The sequence below is a fragment of the Sparus aurata genome, chromosome 8 (assembly GCF_900880675.1).
Source record: "Sparus aurata chromosome 8, fSpaAur1.1, whole genome shotgun sequence".
Lineage (NCBI taxonomy): Eukaryota > Metazoa > Chordata > Actinopteri > Spariformes > Sparidae > Sparus > Sparus aurata.
The window spans coordinates 30,100,569-30,122,882 of NC_044194.1; the positions used below are offsets into that span (position 1 = coordinate 30,100,569).

The following is a 22,314-nucleotide window of genomic DNA, read 5'->3' on the forward strand; positions in this document are numbered from 1 at the left end:
CATGGCAAATTGACTGAAAACACTCTTGTACGAAAGCAATTTCTTTCCTTTCTTTTACCAATATATTCTTGTATTTAGTCTGCTGTAAATGTTACATCAACTTTATATGAATTAGTGCCAGTGGAAACTGCTCCTGGGCAGACTGAGAGATACTGCCTCAAGTTCAGGAATGAAAGCAAGAAATCAGGAGTGTCACAGTACTTCACATTGGCTACCCTGATTGATGTTGACTTTACAAAAGGAAAAATAAAATTACTCAGTGGTCAAAAAGTAGTTGGCCCACCATGTACACATAAAGTACATACAAATATTAAAGTGAGCTCTGTGTGCTGCTGTCTTCAAATGGCAGTTTTTACTGCTGTTAAAGAGACAGTTTGAATTTACACCGAATTATTAGTTCTTCACTTTCTCTTAAAGAGCATTTTGCCTCAGACCCTCAAAGCAACAAAATGTACCTTCCTGGATTAAGACAATGGACGATTGTTAAAGGTGCACTGTTTAGTTTTGGGAAAAAAATGTAATCAGAAGAAAAAGATCTTCATTGACTGATTTTTTTTAATGTCTAAAAAAACTGAAAAACAAACTCAGCTTGAAGAACAACACAATTTCACACAATGCTTTATATGTGGCGGACCCTGTAGTGTTATGCAGACCTTATTTTCTTCTAATAAACAGCTTATTTATTCACTTATAGAACAAACAAATATTTGTGTTTTGATTATTACCTCATTATTATTGCAGATTTTAAAATTCTGAGTTTGAATTGAGACCGGAATTTCTCCTCCTTGAACCGGCACCTTATCGTGGTGGAGGGGTTTGAGCACCTGAATGATCCTAGGACCTATGTTGTCTGGGGCTTAATGCCCCTGGTAGGGTCTCCCAAGGCAAACAGGTCCTAGGTGACAGACTAAGATCGGTTCAAAAGCCCCTAATGAAAGATAGAACACCGAGGAAGTTTACGTCACCCGGATTGGCGTCACCGGGGCCCCACCCTGGAGCCCATGGGACCCGGCCGGGCGCAGCCCGAACGAGCGGCATGGGCCCGCCCTCCAGTGGGCTCACCACTCGCAGGAGGGTTCAGAATAAGGGGCCGGGGCAGTGTGATTTGGGTGACAGTCGTGGGCGGGGGGCCCGGCGACCCAATCCCCGGACAGTGATTCTAGCCATGGGGACACGGAATGTCACCTCGCTGAGCGGGGAAAGAGCCTGAGCTGGTGTGGGAGGTTGAGCGGTACCGGCTAGAGATAGTTGGGCTCACCTCATCGCACAGTCTGGGCTCTGGAACCCAACTCCTTGAGAGAGGCTGGACTCTCTTCTACTCTGGAGTTGCCCGCGGTGAGAGGCGGCGAGCTGGTGTGGGCTTGTTTATAGCTCCTCAGCTCAGCCGCCATGTGTTGGAGTTTACCCCAGTGAGGGTCGCTTCCCTGCGCCTTCGGGTCAGGGATAGGTCTCTCACTGTTGTCTCGGCAGTGCAGAGTACCCAGCCTTCTTGGAGTCCCTGGGAGGGGTACTGGAGAGTGCTCCAACCGGGGACTCCATCGTTCTACTGGGGGACTTCAACGCTCACGTGGGCAGCGACAGTGTTACCTGGAGGGGTGTGATTGGGAGGAACGGCCTCCACGATCTGTACCCGAGTGGTGTTTTGTTATTGGACTTCTGTGCTAGTCACAGTTTGTCCATAACGAACACCATATTCAAGCATCAGGGTGTCCATATGTGCTTGTGGCACCAGGACACCCTAGGCCAGAGGTCAATGATCAACTTTGTGGTCGTGTCATCTGACCTCAGACCGTATGTCTTGGACACTCGGGTGAAGAGAGGGGCTGAGCTGTCAACTGATCACCACCTGGTGGTGAGTCAGATCCGCTGGCAGGGGAGGAAGCTGGATAGACCTGGCAGACCCAAAAGTATTGTGAGGGTCTGCTGTGAACGTCTGGCGGAACCCTCTGTCAGGGAGGTCTTTAACTCCCACCTCCGGGAGAGCTTTGACCAGATCCCGAGGGAGGCTGGGGACATTGAGTCCGAATGGACCATGTTCTCCACTTCCAGTGTTGACGCGGCTGTCCGGAGCTGTGGCCATAAGGTCTCCGGTGCCTGTTGTGGCGGCAATCCCCGAACCTGGTGGTGGACTCCGGAAGTAAGGGATGCTGTCAAGCTGAAGAAGGAGTCCTATCGAGCCTGGTTGGCCCGGGGGACTCCTGAGGCAGCTGACAGGTAACGGCAGGCCAAGCGTGCTGCAGCACGGGCAGTCGCGGAAGCAAAAACTCGGGTCTGGGAAAAGTTCGGGGAGGCCATGGAGGAGGACTACCGGTCAGCCTTGAAGAAATTCTGGCAAACCAAAGCCTCAGGAGGGGGAAGCAGTCCTCCACCAACACTGTTTACAGTGGAGGTGGGGAGCGGTTGACCTTGACTGTGGACATTGTCGGGCGGTGGAAGGAATACTTTGAGGATCTCCTCAATCCCACTGACACGCCTTCCATAGAGGAAGCAGAGGCTGGGGACTCAGAGGTTGACCCATTCATCACCCAAGCCGAAGTCACTGAGGTAGTCCGAAAGCTCCTCAGTGGCAAAGCACCGGGGTGGATGAGATCCTCCCTGAGTACCTCAAGTCTCTGGATGTTGTGGGGCTGTCTTGGTTGACACGTCTCTGCAGCCCCTATTCAAAAAGGGGGACCGGAGGGTGTGTTCCAACTATCGGGGGATCACACTCCTCAGCCTCCCTGGGAAAGTCTATTCCAGGGTACTGGAGAGGAGAATTCGGCCGATAGTCGAACCTCGGATTCAGGAGGAGCATGTGGTTAACGTCCGGGCCGCAGAACACTTTTTGCGGATGATGTGGTCTTGTTGGCTCCTTCGAGCCAGGACCTCCAGCATGTCCTGGGGCGGTTTGCAGCCGAGTGTGAAGCAGCTGGGATGAGAATCAGCACCTCCAAGTCCTAGGCCATGACTCTCGACCGGAAAAAGGTGGCTTGCTCCCTCTGGGTTGGGGGAGAGTTACTGCCTCAAGTGGAGGAGTTTAAGTATCTTGGGGTCTTGTTCACGAGTGAGGGAAGGATGGAGCGTGAGATTGACAGGCGGATCGGTGCAGCGGCCGCAGCAATGCGGTCGTTGTATCGGTCTGTCGTGGTGAAGAGAGAAAAGCGAAGCTCTCGATTTACCGGTCAATCTACGTTCCTACGTCCCTATGGTCATGAACTTTGGGTCATGACCTAAAGAATAAGATCCCAGATACAAGCGGCTGAAATGAGTTTCCTCCGCAGGGTGGCGGGGCTCTGTCACCTGGGAGGAGCTCGGAGTAGAGCCGCTACTCCTCCACATCGAGAGGAGCTAGCTGAGGTGGCTCGGGCATCTGTTTCGGATGCCCCCAATACGCCTCCCTCGGGAAGTGTTCCTGGCATGTCCCCCCGGGAGGAGACCCCGAGGAAGACCCAGGACACGCTGGAGTGACTATGTCACCCAGCTGGCCTGGGAACGCCTTGGGATCCTCCCGGAAGAGCTGGAGGAAGTGTCCGGGGAGAGGGAAGTCTGGGTGTCCCTGCTCAGGCAGCTGCCCCCACGACCCGGCCCCGGATAAGCGGATGAAAATGGATGGATGGATGGAGTTTGAATTTCTTTCCCCAAATTACGAAGTGTCCTTACAAACTAATAAATGAGACAAAACTCAAGATTCAGCTACCTATCTCCAGGAAGTTACATTTTGTTGCCTTTATTTTGGTCAAATATACTAAAATCGATGGTTTCTGAAACAAGTGTGAACCCTAACCCTGCCTTTCTTCACCTTACAGTTTTCACTGCAGCCTTATAGCCAGTATGTGTGATGTATATGAATAAAACAGCATGTTAATAGTGTTTGGGAGCACTGCAAAAGCTTTGTCACTGAGAAAAGTGATTTTCGAGTCTCACCTGACCTGGAGGAGAAAGCCTTTAAGGTTAGTTAAAACAGCTAGTGAACTGAGTGATGACCTACACACTGTATTTGCATTTATGCCCATTTGATTCAGCAGCATTATCGACAGCATCATACTTTGTCAGCTGGTGTATTTTAAAATGTAACTGTGGTTGGAAAGGTGTTAAATTCCACTTATGGAGGGATAGTGCTTACTCTTGTACTTGAGTATTAGCAGGAGAATACATAAGCAGCAAGTGTTAAGGTGTTTGTTAAAAAAAACAAACTAAATTGACTGTTGAATAATTGACATATTATAAGCAGAATTGTATTGTTGTAGCTGATCCTGGTGATGAGTGACTGGTGGCGAGTTCAGCTACTTTGTTTTGGTATTTTGAAAAAAGCAATCAGTTGTTATTATGAGATCAGAATCTGTTCTGGTAAAAGTACAAATTGGCCTACATGTGAGGGAATCAAACATTCAGTGTTTTTCTCTGAGCTGTAGTAGAATAGAAGTAGCATCAAATTAATACCTAAGCCAGCTTCATTCCCTAATTAAATCCAAGACTAGCTACTTAAACACTTAATCTATGCTAATGGACATCATGATTGATGGAAATTGTAGTCTCAAAGAAGTAGGCCACAAACTAAATGCAGTTTTCATTTTAGTCCAGCAGGTGGAGAACTCAGATCACCTGTTGCTGATGATCTGTGCTGTCAGAGCTGGGGGCAAAGCCTGGTGCACCGCTCAAGGGCTACCTGACCACACACTTTGCTTCATGCAGAAATTGCAGAACCTTTAAATTACTTTGAGACTCAGCTCAGTTTGTGTGTTACTGTAATAACAAAAGCTTCAGTGTCATCAGACACTACTAACATGCTGACAAAGCGTGGGGTCAGGCCAATGTTAGATTTCACACACGACCATTTAACTGTTTCCTGAGCAGCACTGTTGCCCATCCCTTTATCTTCCTGTTCCAGGTGTTTCTTGAGGAATGGCTAATGTCACAGTGTGTTTGTTTATTCACAAAGGGCCGCCAAGTGCATTATATTTTTAGGCCAGCCATGCTGCGAAGCCTTCCCCGCGGACTTCCACCTGAAACCCCCCAACTGATGCTCAGTCAGGTGTGTGTGTGTGTGTGTGTGTGTGTGTGTGTGTGAGTGTGTTTCAAAGGGTTGCATAGAGACTGCTGTTAGTGTGTGTGAACGTGCTGCCGGCACCCTACCGGGTGTGTCAATGATAGACATGAAGTCAGTTAGAAATGATCTGCAGCTAAGACTCGCTCTCTCTCTCTCTCTCTCTCTCTCTCACACACACACACACACACGCACACACACACACACACACACACACCTACACACACACACACACACACACACACACACACCTGCAGCCTCAGCTACCACTGTCAGCTGTGTATTTGTCTCAGCATGGTGCAGGCCCTGAGGACTGTGTGTGTAGGTGCATATATGAAGCATCCACCCCTCTCTCTTCAAGTCAACAACAGCTGTACACGCTGATAAAATGTGAAATTGTTAGTTGGTGTGTGCATGTGTGCGCGTGTGTGCGCGTGTGTGTATTCTTTGTCTGAGTCACACTCTTATGAGTCAGGGGACACCCCTACCCTTCAATCAAATATTTGCTGTCAATATTTAGTCCATCTCCTCCCCTCCGCAGTGTGCTCCCGCCTGCTCCCTCCACTCATTAGGTGGTGGTGTTGAGATTTCACAGTTCTCGCCAGGAGGCTTCAGTGGAGCAGAACTGGTCTCACTCAGCTGTACAGACGGCTGAAGCGCTAATCCGTGTGATATAAAATGTTGACACTGTTGTAGTGTCATATATGACAGGGAGGAACAATACCAGAGTGGTCGATAACAATAAGAGGTGAGGGATATGAAGGGGGCAAAGGTGGAGGTTGGGTTTTCTGTGTGTGTGTGTGTGTGTGTTCACATTATGTGAAAGGGTTCCCTTTATGTATCAATCAAAGTAAAAGAAATTATTAGGGACACACACACTCCTCCACAAAGCCTTATTGGAGGAGTGTGTGTCCCTAAGACTTTTACTTTGATTGGTCGTATTACTGTAAATCAAATGAAATGATGCAGATAAGTAGAAGCAGTGTGCTCAGGGAAGAACATATTTTTAGGTTATGGTGTATCAGCTCTGAATTATAAGGATAATACAAAACTCACCAATACTTGTCCCTCAAGAAACAATGTCCTTGTTATTTTTGAATAATAAAAGAGCAGCATTCCCAATGTAACCACTCAAAGTAAGGTCTGTTGATTTTCCTGAGTATCCAGAACAAAAGCCTAAGTGCTGTTGAGTTTATAAAATGTTTTCAGTGCTTTGAGGAGCACAAACACGATTCCATCCACTTTGGATAGCTCATCTACAAACTCTATGCACTTGAGCTACCATCAGGAGCAATTGAGAGAAAGCTACATTTATTTTGTTATTTAGCTGAAAGTTCTCATTGGCGTGTCAGACTTCTGCACAGATTTCTCTGCGTCAGAAATGCTTCACAGCACATTTCCGATTGCAAATAAATACAAACTAGCAATCGGCTCAAAAGTTGGCTTTAAATCTACCATGTGTATTTTTTAAATGAAATTTGTATCAATTGTGGTATCTGTTCATACGCAATATAACCATAGGTGGAGTTTGTGGGCAGGCGGGAGGACGTTGCTCCCCTGAGCAGCTGAAAAATGTCACTACCTTGAGTCCAAAATAAGTCTTACAAAATTACTTCTTGTGTAAATAAAAATATTTTAAAGTGATCTTATAAAACATTGGTTATTAAAATGTTTGCCCCTCCCAGCCCAAGTGTAAAAAAATCGTCTATGAATATAACTAACTATACGACTCAGAGAAATGTGGAAATAATTACAAAGTGAGTTTAACCACTGCAACCACCAGCCGTAAAAAAAAACAAAAACAAAGAACAAACAAACAGCTAATGCAGGCAGAAGCAATATGGCAGCCATCTTTAGAGTAGTAGAACTTCATCATCAGTCGGCCTTCTGGGCTGCTTTTTATATGTCAGGGGATAATGAACACACCCTTGTGAATCTTTTCTGACCTTTATGCAGCCACTGCTTTGTATCCATATCATCTTTCACCATTTTGAGTAGTAAACTTTAACCAAATGCCCTCCTCACTTCTCTGCTGTTAGTAGAGCTCTTATATCCATCACAGTGGAGCAGACTGTGGCTGATGTCACGATTATGGGAAATACAGTACCAAGTAGTCCTGTTGGAGAGGAAATTTTTGTGAAATATTTTGGCTCTGCGTCATTGCAGGATGATGAGCACATGGGAGGATGTGTTGGGAAGTACCGCATTACTGTTTTTGTTCTGGTGACTGGGGCTTCTGGCAGGGATTGTGGGCCCTTAGCAAAAGATGACCAAAAGGTGGTCAGGCATGTATTGTGACATTAAACGTAGCTCTGTTAATACTCTACTTCTGTTTCACATCAAACACACAATTCAAGCCCGCCTTTTTTAACCAGAAACTGCTTCCTCTGTAATGAAATCGTTGTAACGTTAGGGGAAGGGAGCTGAATGTTATATTTCACTTTTTGTTTAAAAGCAAGTCCCTCTCCAATTTTGGTGTGTCAAACGCTTCATTTCCTGCCTTCTGGTGTTTTTTTTATGCACCAATTTGTGCATCCATCTGTGGTGGAAATGTCTTCATTTATGTAAAGGAAAACACAAAAGCTACCGGGAGACAATTCAAAAATATAATGGAATATAATTCAGTAAGGCTCTCAGGCAAGCAATTCATCAAAATGAAAGTCCTCACCTACTTTTATGTTCTTATTTCTGAGGGCACGGATGCTTACCTTGCGTGACAGCTGGATTCAGCAGGTCATGTGATCGTGTTATCTTGAGTGTCCCTCTCACCAGGCTTCAAGCTATGTGCTTGTGGCTGAACACACAGTGGTTCAACTAATCATTTCTCCTCCTTTTAGGAACTACTGACCAGCGATGGCCATGGTTTAAGTGTGGCTGGGAGAAAAACAACTGTTTTAAAATAGCTGTCCTCAAGAGGTTAGCGTACATGCTGTTATAGCATCAGTTACATCAGGACAGGAGAGTATATTTGATTGGACGGAGAGCGCTCAATGGAACGTTTTCGCTCTTCTCTCGACTGGCTGGAGTCAAAGTTTGATTTGCCAACAGCCTCTGCTGGTGGTGGTGATCTCCTGCTGTTGATCTGATTGGTTAAAATTAGCCCTTGATAGATGGTAATAGACAGATGGTTCGTCCAATCCCCTGCCAAGTATTTTTTTTTTTTAAAGTGCCTGCCCTTTTCCAAACAGTTTCTAGCAGCACCTGTCAAGACATGTCACAAACCATCTGGAGCATCAGGTTCAAAAAATGCACCTGTTCCAAATATTGAGGGAGACTTGTCCTTCAACACCCCCCTGAAATCTACGTCTCTGGCCCAATAGCTCAAAATCACATTGAACAGCATGGCATTGGTTCAGCTTGTTTAATCATGTCCCCCAAATGAAATATCCTTATTGAACAATAAGACTCTCCGATGCTCACATGAAAAGAGACACTGGAAGAATTGAATAATCCTACCACTCTACATTTAAATAAAGAGCCATGAGTGAAGTACATATGAAAGATGGGCAAATTTGTACTAAAGCATTCAAACCAAAGTTTTTGTAGTGAAGTTAGACTCTGCCGAATCATTACCGACCTCAGCCTGAACGAAGTTGTCCCTGCTTCACTTGGGCATATCAGCAAGTTGAATGTTGGGGTTTTTTTTTATACAATATATACAATTTATCTATCTATCTGTCTATCTGTCTATCTATCTATCTATCTATCTATCTATCTATCTATCTATCTATCTATCTATCTATCTATATATATATTATTTCATGATGTGCAGCTGTTAGTGGAGAGTTTCATCTCTTCTTCAGTCAATGATTTAGAAAGCTATCTCTTTGTTACACAATGAGCTGTGATCTCCGAGTGAGTAAGCATATTTCAGTTTTTAATTTCACGTGTGTGACTACTAAATGGTGTATATATATATACATATATATATATATATATGTATTTATATATATATATATAGTACAGAGCAACATTAAGGACACAAACACACGGAATACAAACAAGAGACCACTTGAAAAACAGGACAGGAGCAGGTGGGAATAGTTCTCACGCACAGTTGTAACATGAAGTGTTGAGCTGTCATAGTTGAATATGTGGATAAATATCTTGTATGAATATATAATTGCAATTTTTACAATTAGCTGAGCTACTCCTCGTTCTCTCTGTGCACCACCTGGGTACTGCAGAAGAACACCTGGGATACAAAAATACCATACAGAAATCGCACACATACATACGCTTGTGCAGGGACCTATCTTTTGCCAGACAGCAGCACGGTGAACAGACTGTGGCTGGGGTGGGTGTTGTCTTTGATGGGCTGAACACACTGGCTGCGGGAGTGACGCGTGTGGGTGGCGAAACATCTTGCTTTTCATTTTGGCGTCCATGTTAGCAGGTTAGCGCAGCCACGCACATGTCAAGTGAGGCTGTAGAATAGCGCAAGCTACAAGTTCAGTCTGGACTGTTTTTGCAGAGAGACTCGTAGATAGTCATATCAGCCACTGTTTTATGAGAGTTTTAATGTCTGTATCTGTAGAATATGTCACAGATATGAAGAAAAACAGGTGAGGAGCAGTTTTTATCCTGTGCACTCTCTTCAACGGGAATAAAGAAAAGTCACGTCATAATTGTTATCGATAAGTATCGAAGGCAAACTCGGCCATGCTGCAGCAGCAACGCTGCCTGTGTGGACACACACACACACACACACACACACACACAAGCCACAGCCGCTCAGCAATGCAGCCAACACGCACTACACAAGCAGGCAGTGTGGACCATGGGTTAGTATCGTTTTGGCTCTGCTCTGACATCTCACTTTACTGACATTACTGATGCTCGGTAGATGGTACCAGTGATGTTCCCGGGCGGTGATTTGTCATGACCATGATACAGGTTGACCAGGTTCTCTGTGATGTTGATTGCTAGGAACCTAAAACTGTTCACCTGCTCCACCTCAGCTCCACTGATGTAGACAGACGTGTGTGTCTAACAGAAGGGAGGGTACAGTGACAACAACACTGTTATAAAACATCTGTTGCTTCCACACCACAGACAGTTCATTTAAAACACTGCACAGTTGGGCTGCTGATAGTTCAGAGCCATGGCGGGGTCATGGGTTGTAACTTGCACAATCCTCAGTCTGACTGAGGATCGAGAAACTAGGCAGACTGAACTATCCTGTTTAACTAAACAACCGCCCTGCCCCTGCTTTTTTCTCTGCTACTAGAGGATGGAGACAGGGATGGCAGGTTAACAAGGGGGATACATCCCGCTTAAGAAACATCCCCTCTGCTGCTCTAAACGAAAGGATGGAGAAGAGGTTAGCACGCTAACAAGGGGGATGCATTTTGATAATTTTACTAACAAGAGGTCGCATCCCCCTTTATATCCCCCGTGTACTACCTGGCAACTGCAGAAATACACCTCCAAAAATAGTCCAGATACAGGTACAGCACTGAAGGACAGCCAGACCCTTTTGTGCGTGTATTTTAAGGAGCCCTGTAAACCTCAGAAAGTAGACTCAGCTTGAATTATTATGTTTTGAGGATGAACTAACAAAAGAAGCAGCTCCTGAAAAAATTCATTAAAGCATCAGATGTTCCTTTTGAGCCCACCGAGCCCATGTGGTTTACATTGCGGACCCATACGTCCCTTTATCCGTGAGTATGTCAGTGTCCACTGTGTCCTCCATGTGTCCCCCAACAACAAAACCTCACGCTGTGGAGCTCCACTGTTCTTGGAGGTGACTGTGGTCTGAAACGACGTGTGTTTAGAGACCGCTCCGAGAAGACGAGCCCTGCAACAGGAAACACTTTGTGGCCTTTTCTGGAGTACATTGGTTGGACTGTTGCCAAGACAACAGCAATTAGAAAAGACTAGGTTACCAAGCAGAGAGCGGTTATGTTTCCTTGGCAACCAAGGTCAGGAAGACGGCTCTGGGTTTACCTGATTCTTAAGAAAACTGATACAACGTACTTGTTATTGTTCAAGGTATACGGAGGCACTGGGCTTGTGTAGTAATATATGATATGTTTGCACCGAAGACTCCAGTGGTAACTAACTCCACAGTGTGCTGCATCCTTATTGGCTTTTGAACATCTGTGGGGAAACTGAATAGCCGATAGTTGCTTACTTGACCTATAAGGGAAGTGAAGGCTTACATTTCCTGCAGAAAACTCAAAACATATTAACCCTAGCAGCACCAGAGTGGGCACAGAGCCGCTCTTACTCACCACCTCGCCAGCATTAAGGCGCACACAATTTTATATAGGCAATCTGATTGTTGCGACGACAACAGGCAACGTGTCCTCCTATCCTGTATGTAGGCCTTTCTACACCTGCTGTGTGCGCTTCATGCAATTAGTTGATTATCGCAGCATGTTGTCACACACCAGCTTACACAAACACACTATAATGACAATGACATAACACGGCTTTCTTAATCCATGATCTACAACACTGCATTTGTTGTGCTTGAGCAAAACTAAGCAGCTACATAATACAGTCTGTGCACTCAGACATCGATCCTCACATCTCGTCCATTCTTTCATCTCTCCATCATCTTTTTGTCTGTAAATACCTGCTTCCCTCTGCCTAAAACCCCCGTTAGTCTCCCTCTCTCTCATGCACACACCTCCCAGGTCCACTGTAGAGTGTAACCAGAGGCTAGGAGGACACTTAATCCCTGTGCACCTGCTCTCCATGCCACCATGACCTCTTTGCAGCTGCTTCCATATGTGGTTTTTTTGCCTTTATATCTGTTTATCATACACGTTCCTGTTCATGTGCGTTCACGTTGGGAGAGGGGGTGGCGGACTATTTGCATATGCGTAGATTTGTTTATATCTGTGTGCGTTTGTGTGTTACTATAACACATTTCTAATGTAAACAGACGTCCGGTGCTTTCGCCTGCAGAACAGATGGACCGGATGTGAGAAAAACTGACGTTTGAGCCTATACAGTACATGAGAACAGACTGCATGGAACAGCAGTCAAATAAAATATGACACTTGCACTGCATGTTTTCTGCGCTCCATATGCAATACAACCCTGTGCTATCATTATTTCAGGTTCATTATAAGGCTCCGAGGCAATAAGATATGCATTGCGATTCTTTTTTAGATTCCACTGCCTGTATAAGACACGTTAAGAAATAGATAATTAGAAAGATTATGACAGGAAAAAAACACTGAATGTGCTATACGATTAAACAAAGCTGCATCCAGAAGAACAATGTCTGCAGTTCTTTTGCTACTCCGATGATGTCCCTCACATTTGCATAAAAAAAAAAAGAAGGAAAGAAAGAAACGCCTATGTCTGCATGTGGATGAGCTCACACACAAACACACATTATATAAAGAAATGTCTTCTCCCATATCAAGGAGTATATACACACAGGTCAATATTTAGAGGTCAGGAGCAGAAACAATACCAGTTCCGGCTTCTCGCCACAGCAAGCCTTTCCCTGTCCACTCAAATTCAAAGTATAGCAAATTAAAAAAACTGCAAAATTTAGACAATTTTATTAGCATAAAATATATACAAGTGGTAATATGTAAAAAAAAAAAAAAAAAAAAAAGTGTAAAACAATATATTATAAAATTACCTCTTGAATCAACAGGGTAAGCAATTCTGATATGAATGTGCAGCTTTCACTGCTTAGCAGGAAAAAGAAAACACCTCTGGTTCCTTCTTCTAAGAGCTTCGGCTACCTGCGGCTCCCACCTCCGTCGCACATCAATCACTCTCTCTACATCTCCATTTACACTTATTCCAGCCTCTCCTCCCTACTGCTCCCTCTTTGTTCTGCCAAGGAAGGGGGAACGAGGAGGTGAAACGGTGCAGACGAAAGCAAAAAGGCAGAATTGCTGCCTTCTTGCGGAGGGGGAGGAGGGGTGGAAGTGGAGTGACCACTGTGTGATGGAGGGGGCAAGAGGAGAGGAACAGTGGTTTCCATCAGGAGGAGAATGAAGAAAAAGGACTGCTGATTTCTGTGGAGGAGGAGAGGGCGACTAACAGAACAAGCAGTTTTGTGCCTCCTGATGGAGGACACGTTTGTTGTATTGTCGACAGTAACTGCAAACAGAAACCCAACGGTCCTGCAATTTTATTCCAAGTGTGAGTCCGCAGGCTCTCCGAGTTTAGATTGCTGCACAAATACACACGCTCCTCAGGCGCAGACATGCCTCATGTGGAAGTTGACCACATACTCTGCGTTGGTGCGCTGGACAGAGATGGCAAACGGTTCGAAGGGATGGAAAGTGAAAGCAACCAGGCGTCGCACTGCGTGATTCACCGGCCGTCCCAGCAGGCCTGCCTGGATCTTAAACTTCAGCAGGCCGGAGTCCCGCGCATAAAACCTGGTGTGTGAGAGATGCAGGGATAACATGTAGTGCCATTCATTTCTTAATTCAGTCCAGTCTGTTGGTTTATTAAGGCTTCTACTCCTGTATAACACGGATACGTATTGTTATTTACTCCTTCCAGAAAACTGAGAAGTCAATGTTGCTACAAAACTGTGACTGTCACCTACTGACAATGTAATACTATGACATCATTTGATAGGATGCAAATTCGGCCTTAACAGGCGTGTACCTGATGGGGTGGTCTCCGCAGGTCTTGGGTCTCTCCATCACCGACACCCACTTGTCATCATAACTGAAGAGGGAGAGGTCGAGGTACGGACTGCTGCTGTAGGACTGAGCGCTGATGGGCAGCTGACCCAGCAGCCGACGCACCGCCTCGGTGTGCCCGCCATATTTGGCATTCACTATGGTGTCTTTGAATCTGAAGCACAGACAGACAGATATCAGCGGGATAACATTAAGCAGCAACACTAATCTTCTCTTTTGGCACTGAAGCTAAACTCCCACAGAAGTGCCTCTATGATCCCCAAGTGTATTTCCACTTATTTTGGTTTGAAGTCCAGAAAGCAGTGAACTGCCTTGTTTGCACTTTAGTTGTTTTGTTTTGGAGAATAACAGCTCAAAGGCTCCATGAGATGTCATAAAAGTCTGAGTTTGGCGAGGAAATACTTTTTTTTTTTTTTAAATCTTCTAAGCCGCTATTTTCCAAACATGCCTGGCTAAATTATACTCCCAAAGTCTTGCTAAACTACCAACACTCAGCTGTGACTGTGTGGTCTCACATTCCCTCCTCCTTCCTTTACGACCAACACTCTCCATCCATGTTTTTAGTTTTTCCTGTCGACCTGTTTGCTACTGCAGACCTGCCTGTCTCACTATACTCGGTTTGATGCTGTCTAAAACCCCGTGAACTGGGCTAATGCTAGCTAGTTGTTCAGTGGCATAAATCCTGTTTGCCGAATTAGCTCACCAGCTTTCAATTTCTCCTCTCCTTCTTCCACATATCAATTTTCACTACGCTAAAATCCTATTATAAGCTCCTTTTCCCTGTTCTAACTATCCTTTATCCTCGCCTCCTTCCTGTACCCTCCCCCTCCATCTGGTCACTCTTCACCTTCCACAGAGGATTTTGTCTCCTATGCTGGCGAGACAAACACCAAATTCAATCACAGCTCCACCGGCCATGCTGACTGTCTTAATGTCTCTCTCTATATCCAGATTAAGTCCTAAAACTCATTCCCTCTCCTCCAGGCAATTGCTGCTGATCTGGTTCCCTTCCTTCTACCGTCTTCAAATCCTCCCTGACATTTGGCTGCACGACATCAGGTGCAGTTTTTTTTTTTTTTCAGTAAGAAAAGTCCTCTCGACCCAGCAGCTGGCCAGCACAATTACGTCCAAAATGAAATATTTTCAATGTTGAAGGAAAGATATTTGGTATTGCAATTCTGCTCTGCTGTACCTTCTTTGGACCTGCCGTGCGTAGTTGTTGGATGATGCGGAGCAGGGGAACTGGACGGCCTGGCTGTGCAGCGTGGCGTTTCTGAAGAGGTCGCAGAAATTTTCAAACAGCTCCAGCAGCTGGTCGGAGGTGTTCTCAAAGACGGCCAGCACCTCTGTAGACACCATGTTGTACACAACGAAGAACGACGGCTGTCAGATGAAGAGGAGCAGGGGGTGAAGGTTTGGAGAAAAAAAGTACAGACTACAGATTCTGTTGTATCCTCTTCCTTAAAAAGGTATTTTGTTATTTCAAACCATGACACAATCCACACTGGCCCTTCCACAGTGATAAACCAAGGACAGTTGATTCAATGTTTATTACAGTGAGATAAGCATTCCTGGCTTGAGCTTTCACCTGTATTCATAATGATAAACAATATTTTTTCATTGGTGAGACAAAAACAGGAACAAGAAAGCTAAAGAGTTGAAACCTCATGTAAATAAAAGATGTTTACATTAATTTGATCTATTTGTTGTTGCCACGAATGAGTAACAGGACTGAAGAGAATCTGTAGGAGAAACGTGTCCTTGGAGACCTGAAAGAGGAATCCCTGCTATGCAGCACAAACAAGAAAAAGGACACAAGAGAGGCATGGGAGAGCAACCGAGCGAACACAGAGAGGAATTCAGGTGTGTGTGTGTGTGTGTGTGTGTGTGTGTGTGTGTGTGTGTGTGTGTGTGTGTGTGTGGTTTCTACCTGTGAGGGGTCAGTGACTCTGAGTGTGACCACATCTTCGCTGGTGTATTTAATGAAGAGGTGATGCTCATCTAACAGCTGCATCTTCCACATCCTTAACCTCCTCAGCTGATCGAAAAACTGGAAGAATCTGATGACAAAAACAATTGTGGGTGAACTGAAGTGATCGCTAAAATAATATCTAACATCAGTACAACATGGAAGTGGTGCTTAATAAACTATTAACTTGTACAGAGGCGTTCATGCTCAGCATGCTCATTACAGTATTCTCTGAAATGGCAAGGGGTGTGCAAACAAAACAATCTGTGAAGAAGCAAGAAGTCAACAAGTGGTCCTGCAGAACATAGTTTCACGCACTGCGATAAAGCTCCTCAATGCAAGGACTGCACAACTAATCGATTAATCAAAATCTAAGTATGGCCAAGTACAATATCCAAATTACAAGAAGCTGCACCTTTTTGAGAAAGGTAACAGCATTATAATGAAGTACTGCAGTGCTGCCGAGATGCCCTGACCTACAAATCTTGTTTTCAAGATTAAGATAGTGTGTTTGTTTGGTAGAGACCCCAATAAATGTCACATCATCGGGATTCTTATAGATTCTCTGTGACTACAGAGCAAAACAAAGGTCTTTTTTTTTTTTAAAAAGATACAGTCAAATCATATACTACATTTGGTTTCCAACTAGTCTTGTTTTCTTAGTTTTTGTACACAACTACACAAGTTCTGAAACAACTGGCTTATTAAATGATGAGCTGACAGAATAATAACAATCAGTATGTGTCATTTATTACTCTAAAATTACGCATTTTAACTGCTTTTTAACCTCTCCATTATGATGATGCAGCTCTCTCGGTTTATTTCTTTGTAAAGTGAACATCTTTTAGACTTTGGACTGCTGGTCAAACACTCACTTTTCACAATTTTTTTGTATAGACCAGCACTACACACTAGTACTTTACTTGGCTCATGAACACTTGATACTGACTGTATACTCGTTTTTCTTTGTTAATAGTACATAGCGGTCACATGTAGGATGTTACCACTACAGGAATTCACTCGGGTAAACAAGAACCCTATCAGGCACCACAGACTTTAGCCTGAGTTTCAAGCAGAGGCACCAGGGGATGAAAATAGCTCCTGTATAGTAGGGGTGGTTAATCAGCCCAATTTCCCGATTCGATTCGATTCCGATTATTGAAGTCTCGATTCGATTACAAATCGATTTTCGATTATTAACGATTATCGATTCGATTTTCAATTATTAACGATTATTGATCTTCCATTTAACATCAGTCAGCTGCTGAATTATTTTACTTATCTTTTGAGTGACACCTCACAGCACCTTCAATATTATATAGTGTAACTGTAATATCAAAATTATTATTTTTTACTTTGTTTTAATGTAGTCTTTCACTGTTGAAAGAAAGTTGCCAAGCTCAGTAGCCGGACTCATGTTAGAAGCATTGTTGGTGACGAGAACCAGGGCGTGTTTCTCTATTCCCCACTCGTCTGCCATTGCTTTGAGGAACTCACATATTTGCGCTTGTGTGGCTATCATCCATAGCTCTCATCTGAAGTACGTAGGACATTTGCTTCCATTAACTGCTGACATAATGAGCTGTAACGGTCACACATGAGACTGTCTCTCTGGATGTCCAGACATCACAGGTTATTGCTACCCTGTGAGCAGAGTTGAGGGACACTTGCATGGAAAGCTTTGTCTCCTTGTAAAGATTTGGAATCGATTTAAGTGTGAAAAAGCTCTGGGATGGAATAAACTATCTTGGCTCCAGACTGTGGACCATGTAGCAGAAGCCAGTAAGAGGAGGACTCCAGTTTGTATTACAATTTCAAAAAAAAAAAAAAAAAATACATTTTTTTTTTTTTAAATCGATTTTTGGTAATTTAATAATCGAATCATAATCGCGATTAATCAATAATCGATTTTTTTCACCACCCCTACTGTATAGTAGTTCCATGTATTATAAAAGCTCCTGGTCTGGAGGAAGCACTTTCTGATGGTTCAGGACCTATAGAGGCAGAGTTTGAAGGGCTGACTGCTGCCGACTGGTCAAGCAGGCACCGCTGCAAACACAGCCAGTGTACTCATGGACCTATTGGTATTCTGCTTAATTTACTAAATGAGGAAGTGTTCTAGTATTGATATCAGGATGAGAGGTCGAGATATGTTCATGTTTATTCATGTTAAAAAAAACATAGACTTTTTATGTCAGCTTGCATGCCTTTGTAGGAAAAAAATGGAGTTAAAAAGAAAAAGTTTGAGCAAGGGGGGCGAGAGCATTAGCAACTGAAAAAGCTAGGGAGTGAATGAGAGAGAAAGTGGAGACGAGAAATCCAAGGGAGTGAAGCACAGAAATCTTAGTTCATTTTTTGATAGTTTCATGGCGGTTAAGTTCTAAAGAAGAGATAAACACCATCGAACCCTCAACAAATAATCTACTTTAGAGAGAGGCACTCTCGAGTTTCTGCTTAGGATTTTTCCTTTTCATCTAAAACTGCTGACTCACAAACACTCAAGGAGCTGTTAGCAGGACATTCTACACAATGATTCTCAAGTTCTTTCAAAGCACTATTTTTTTCAATTATTATTTTTTTTTTTTACATTTTTAAGGACTGCAATCAAAGCAAATAATTCATTAATTAATTTTTCAATATATATACACACACAACATACAGCTGTATGTACATACATACTTCTTCTTCTCTACATTTCTTTGATAAATGCAGTTATTCAGGATCCAAAGTGCAATTTTAAATTTAACTTATCTTATCAGCAGTCTGACAGAAAAATCACTGATAGATAATAAACTCAATATTGGCCCCTATCATCGGACAGGGCTGATAATCGGTCTCCCATTCAGAAAATACAATAACAACAGTATGATTGGAAAAAAACACACCAACTGTAGAAAAGAAACATTTGTTTCATTGATGAACCAAGACCAATACCTTGGGTTCACGTAACATTTTTAGGTAAGAGTATAATGAAAAGAAGGTTCTGTACCTCCTCTTGGCAGTGGCACTGCCGTCCTGCTCAGCCCTCCTCCACAGGTAGACCAGCAGCCTGTGCTTGAGTGAATTGATGGTTTTGTCTGTATACAGGCGAGGGAACCCCGGCTGACTCTCAGCCTGAGCCTCAGTGTAAACTGCTGAAAGGGTGAGGAGGTCGTCCTCATAACAGAACCGCCCAATAGTTCTTACATCTAGAAACGTTCCCTCTGGAGTGACCTGGAACAGTGAGAGGAAAAAGAGAGATGAGGGAAGACACTCTCGTGTTTAAATGTGTTCTTTTAGCAGTGGTTGGTCCCCAAGTTAGACAGAATTATTGTATAGGTATTATTATTGTACCTTTTTCAAACCCTATCAGGTTTCACACTATATGTTTATGAACTGACACTTTTATATCCAGGGGTGGAGAGCATTGCGATGGAGTTACAACTGGGCGAGATGGCAGCATAGCTGGAGACGACTGTTCGAGACTGTGTTTTGACATTTGTTAGCGTGATACCGCTGAATACTTTTAACAAGACGTCTGGACAATTCTTTGCTGTGATTATGGTGACAAAGCAGGTGTTTTAAGCAAAAAATGTACCTTTTCCTTAACCGTACCAAGTGGTTTTTGTGCTAACCAGAACATAAGCACAACAAGTCAACAACATAACAAAGAAGGTGAAGTTACAACATAAAGAAATGGAAAGTTTAAAAATATCTGTGGTATTGGTCCACAACCAATTTATATGTATTCTGCCTTTCAGTGATACTAGGAAACTACTTCTGACACCAGTAGTGTCATTTGCATTAAAAAATGTAAATGGTGAATCAGCTCACCTGAAACACATGTATAGTTTGCTGCTGGACCGACAGCACAGCCAGGATGTTCCTGTAGAGGTAGAGGCCCTGGTTATGGGACAGGATAATCTTGTCACATTTGAAGGACCTGGTGTCACACAGCCTGCCAGTGTGGAGGTCAATAATGTGTAGCGAATAGTCCTCTAGAGGAGACCGGGGATTGGGAGTCACAGATTCGTTGTTCCGATACACCTGGTGGGAGATGGAATATGGATGGAAGGGACAGTCTGAGCAAAACTATGGAAGTTAATTCATAGTTAATCAGTAGCTTCTGTTTTTTTTAATAAGTTCGATGACATTGTTACCTCAAAGAAGTAAGGCGGCGGCTCCTCTGGGACGTACACAGCCGACCCTACGATGACATAGCGGCAGTCGTCTGTGAAGAGGCTGCATTCCCGGTTGAGATGTTCTCCATTTGAGGCCACATTAGTGACGTGGAGCAAGGAGAAGAAGCGCTCAAACAGGCGGCCACGAATGTTCAGGGAACGCTGGTCATTGGCTGTTAGAAGAGTTTCTCCCTCTTGCCCTAACAGCAGGTCCTGAGCTGCCTGGCAGCCTTGGTATTCATATATCTGCATGAAGAACATCTTTTTCAGATCTCGTTGTCATGATTAAGTAACTGGACAGATCAAGTCTGTTGCAGTCTTGGTCAAACAATATGTTTAGATGGGAAATATGATTAACAGTTCAGTTTCTATCTTCTTACCTCCAGAGAAGTCTGGTCAGAAGAGAAGGCAATAAAGCAACGCCCGTCAGGAGAGAACTTCCTCAGGAAGCAGGGGGGCTTCTCCACATTGACCACAGTGAAGTTGGGGAAAAGGTTCTGGTGGAAGCAGCGTACTCTGTACCAGTGAGCTCCGGGTCGGCCAGAACAGATCCTGCGCCTCTCAAGACGATGAACCACATTTTGATTCTGAATCCGTCTGGGCTTCAGGGTTGGGGTGTCCTCATCCATCGCGGGGATCAGATAGAGCTCTCAAACCCCTCCTCAAAAGGTAGTCAGACTGGCGGCCAGTACGGTGACTCGACTACATCACAAGTGCAGTCATGTTACCTGTGTTTTCTAGAGAAGGTGAGAGAAAATAAGGGTACTCAGTTTTCAAGTAAAACAGCAGTTGGTGCTGAAGGCATCGGTTGCCCAATTTACCGGTTTTATGTCAGTGACCGTGCAAAACGCCAAAATATTTGCTGGTCAGACAAAGTAAATTGATATATATTTTATTTGCCATGTGAATGATAAGTAGAAATCAGAAATGCAAGATGACAGAAAAATGGCTCAAGTGAAAAGATGTGTGTGGCATCCCTAACACACAATGACCAAAAACTAATTGAAGGTCAGTCCACATTATTCAAAAGAGGAAACACAGCTGCTGGAATGAAAGAGTGATAAAAAGCATGGCAAACAATAGGGGGCTAACTGAATGCATGAGAGCCTAAAGTCTACATTTACAACTTTAACAGAAAGTTAATGTGTTTATCTCTCACAGCAGAACAAGTGATCGCAGCAAACGCAAGGTCAAAAAATATCATGGCGTCCTCCCCCTTGTTGTTTCAAGAACCACAAATTGTGTGCTACCTATGTAAAATAAAATACACCAAGACATGGAAGAATAACATACCAGATTGATCTGTATTGTTAAAGCTACACCAAAAATCAATAATAAATCCACTACAGTAACAACGTGTATTGGTCTGTGACCAGTCCGTCACTGATTTTAATCAGGATATATTGCAACAGAGGTAAGACATGCTGACTTTCAGTCCCTGGTGTTGGTCAAGCTTCAAAAATACTTTCAGACTTTTCCCAGAATGCAACGTAACAGTAGCTTCCACTGACATTAACTCAGCCTGGAAGATGTAGATGTCTTTATAGCTTTACATCCTCAGTTTACATCTGTGAGAAATGTTTAGACCATGCTGAGATAACCTCGCTGACATTATCAGGCTTATTCTTTGAGACCAGAGAAAGCTCCGCTGGTGAGATTAGAGAGCTTTTTTCACAATACTTTGCACTTTCAGGTAGTTACTTGTGGAGATACAGCATCGCAGACCAGATACACACGTAAATCATCGCTCCACAGCAGCAGGGACAGGAGGGCTTTCTCTTGCTGTTTGCTGTCTGAGCCTACTGCATGTCTCTGGTTTAATAGTGAGCTCGCTAAAAAGAACAGCCACCATCTAATTCACTTACATCACCAGACATTTAACACTGTAAGGCGTTACTCACATGTTGTTTTAAAAAGCAGACCAGCCCGCTATTTGCAATCTTTCTTGGTCCTCCGAGTTCAGCTGGTTGTGTTAGCAGGAGCAGTTAAGTTTGACTGAACAGTTAGCTACCGGCTACTAGCTTGCACCTCACGTTAGTGGGAAACGTCAAGCTTCATTCATTTCACAAAGTGTAAAAGTAACTGTAATGTCTCACATGTATTCAAACGTGCGACTGCCTGGAGGAGTTAGGTGAATCGGCCGCTGTGTTTGTTGTGAGTGAGCCGTGAAGGAACCGCAGAAGAAGAGGAGGAAGACAGAAGTGCTGCTGGACCGAAGTGTAGCTCAGAGCTGTTTTAAACAGCGCCATCACATCCTCCTCAGGTCGGAAATGGTACTGCAAACTGTTTTTATTTGTATCGAATGGATTTGTGATACTGTCATGAAGACTAAAGGCAACCCACAGCGACGTGAAAAGCTAGTCAAAAACTGGGCCGAACATGTTTAATTCTAATCTTTATCTTTAAAAAAACAAATTTGTATTGGACTTGTTATATTACACTAGAGCAACAACAGATTTGATGGAGAGGTGCAAAAGAAACCCCAGAGGCAATTGATCTTGGCACTCTGCAGTGAAAAGATTGTAT

The 22,314-nt window shown here is 43.9% G+C and overlaps 1 protein-coding gene across 2 annotated transcripts; it reads right to left on the reverse strand.

Moving 5' to 3' along the window:
• Positions 1-12,530: 12,530 nt before the first annotated feature.
• On the reverse strand, positions 12,531-22,017 carry det1 (DET1 partner of COP1 E3 ubiquitin ligase). Of its 2 annotated transcripts, none has more exons than XM_030424644.1 (9): positions 21,885-22,017; positions 20,169-20,525; positions 19,768-20,034; positions 19,442-19,654; positions 18,618-18,841; positions 15,590-15,719; positions 14,852-15,042; positions 13,622-13,813; positions 12,531-13,386 (listed from the first exon to the last, which is right to left on the reverse strand). In XM_030424644.1, exons 2-9 carry the CDS (start codon positions 20,415-20,417, stop codon positions 13,197-13,199), a joined length of 1,656 nt encoding a protein of 551 aa, XP_030280504.1. In that variant the 5' UTR covers positions 20,418-20,525; positions 21,885-22,017; the 3' UTR covers positions 12,531-13,196. The 2 variants fall into 2 exon arrangements, with proteins under 2 accessions (XP_030280504.1, XP_030280503.1); XM_030424643.1 differs by having other exon boundaries at positions 21,690-22,017.
• Positions 22,018-22,314: the final 297 nt, after the last annotated feature.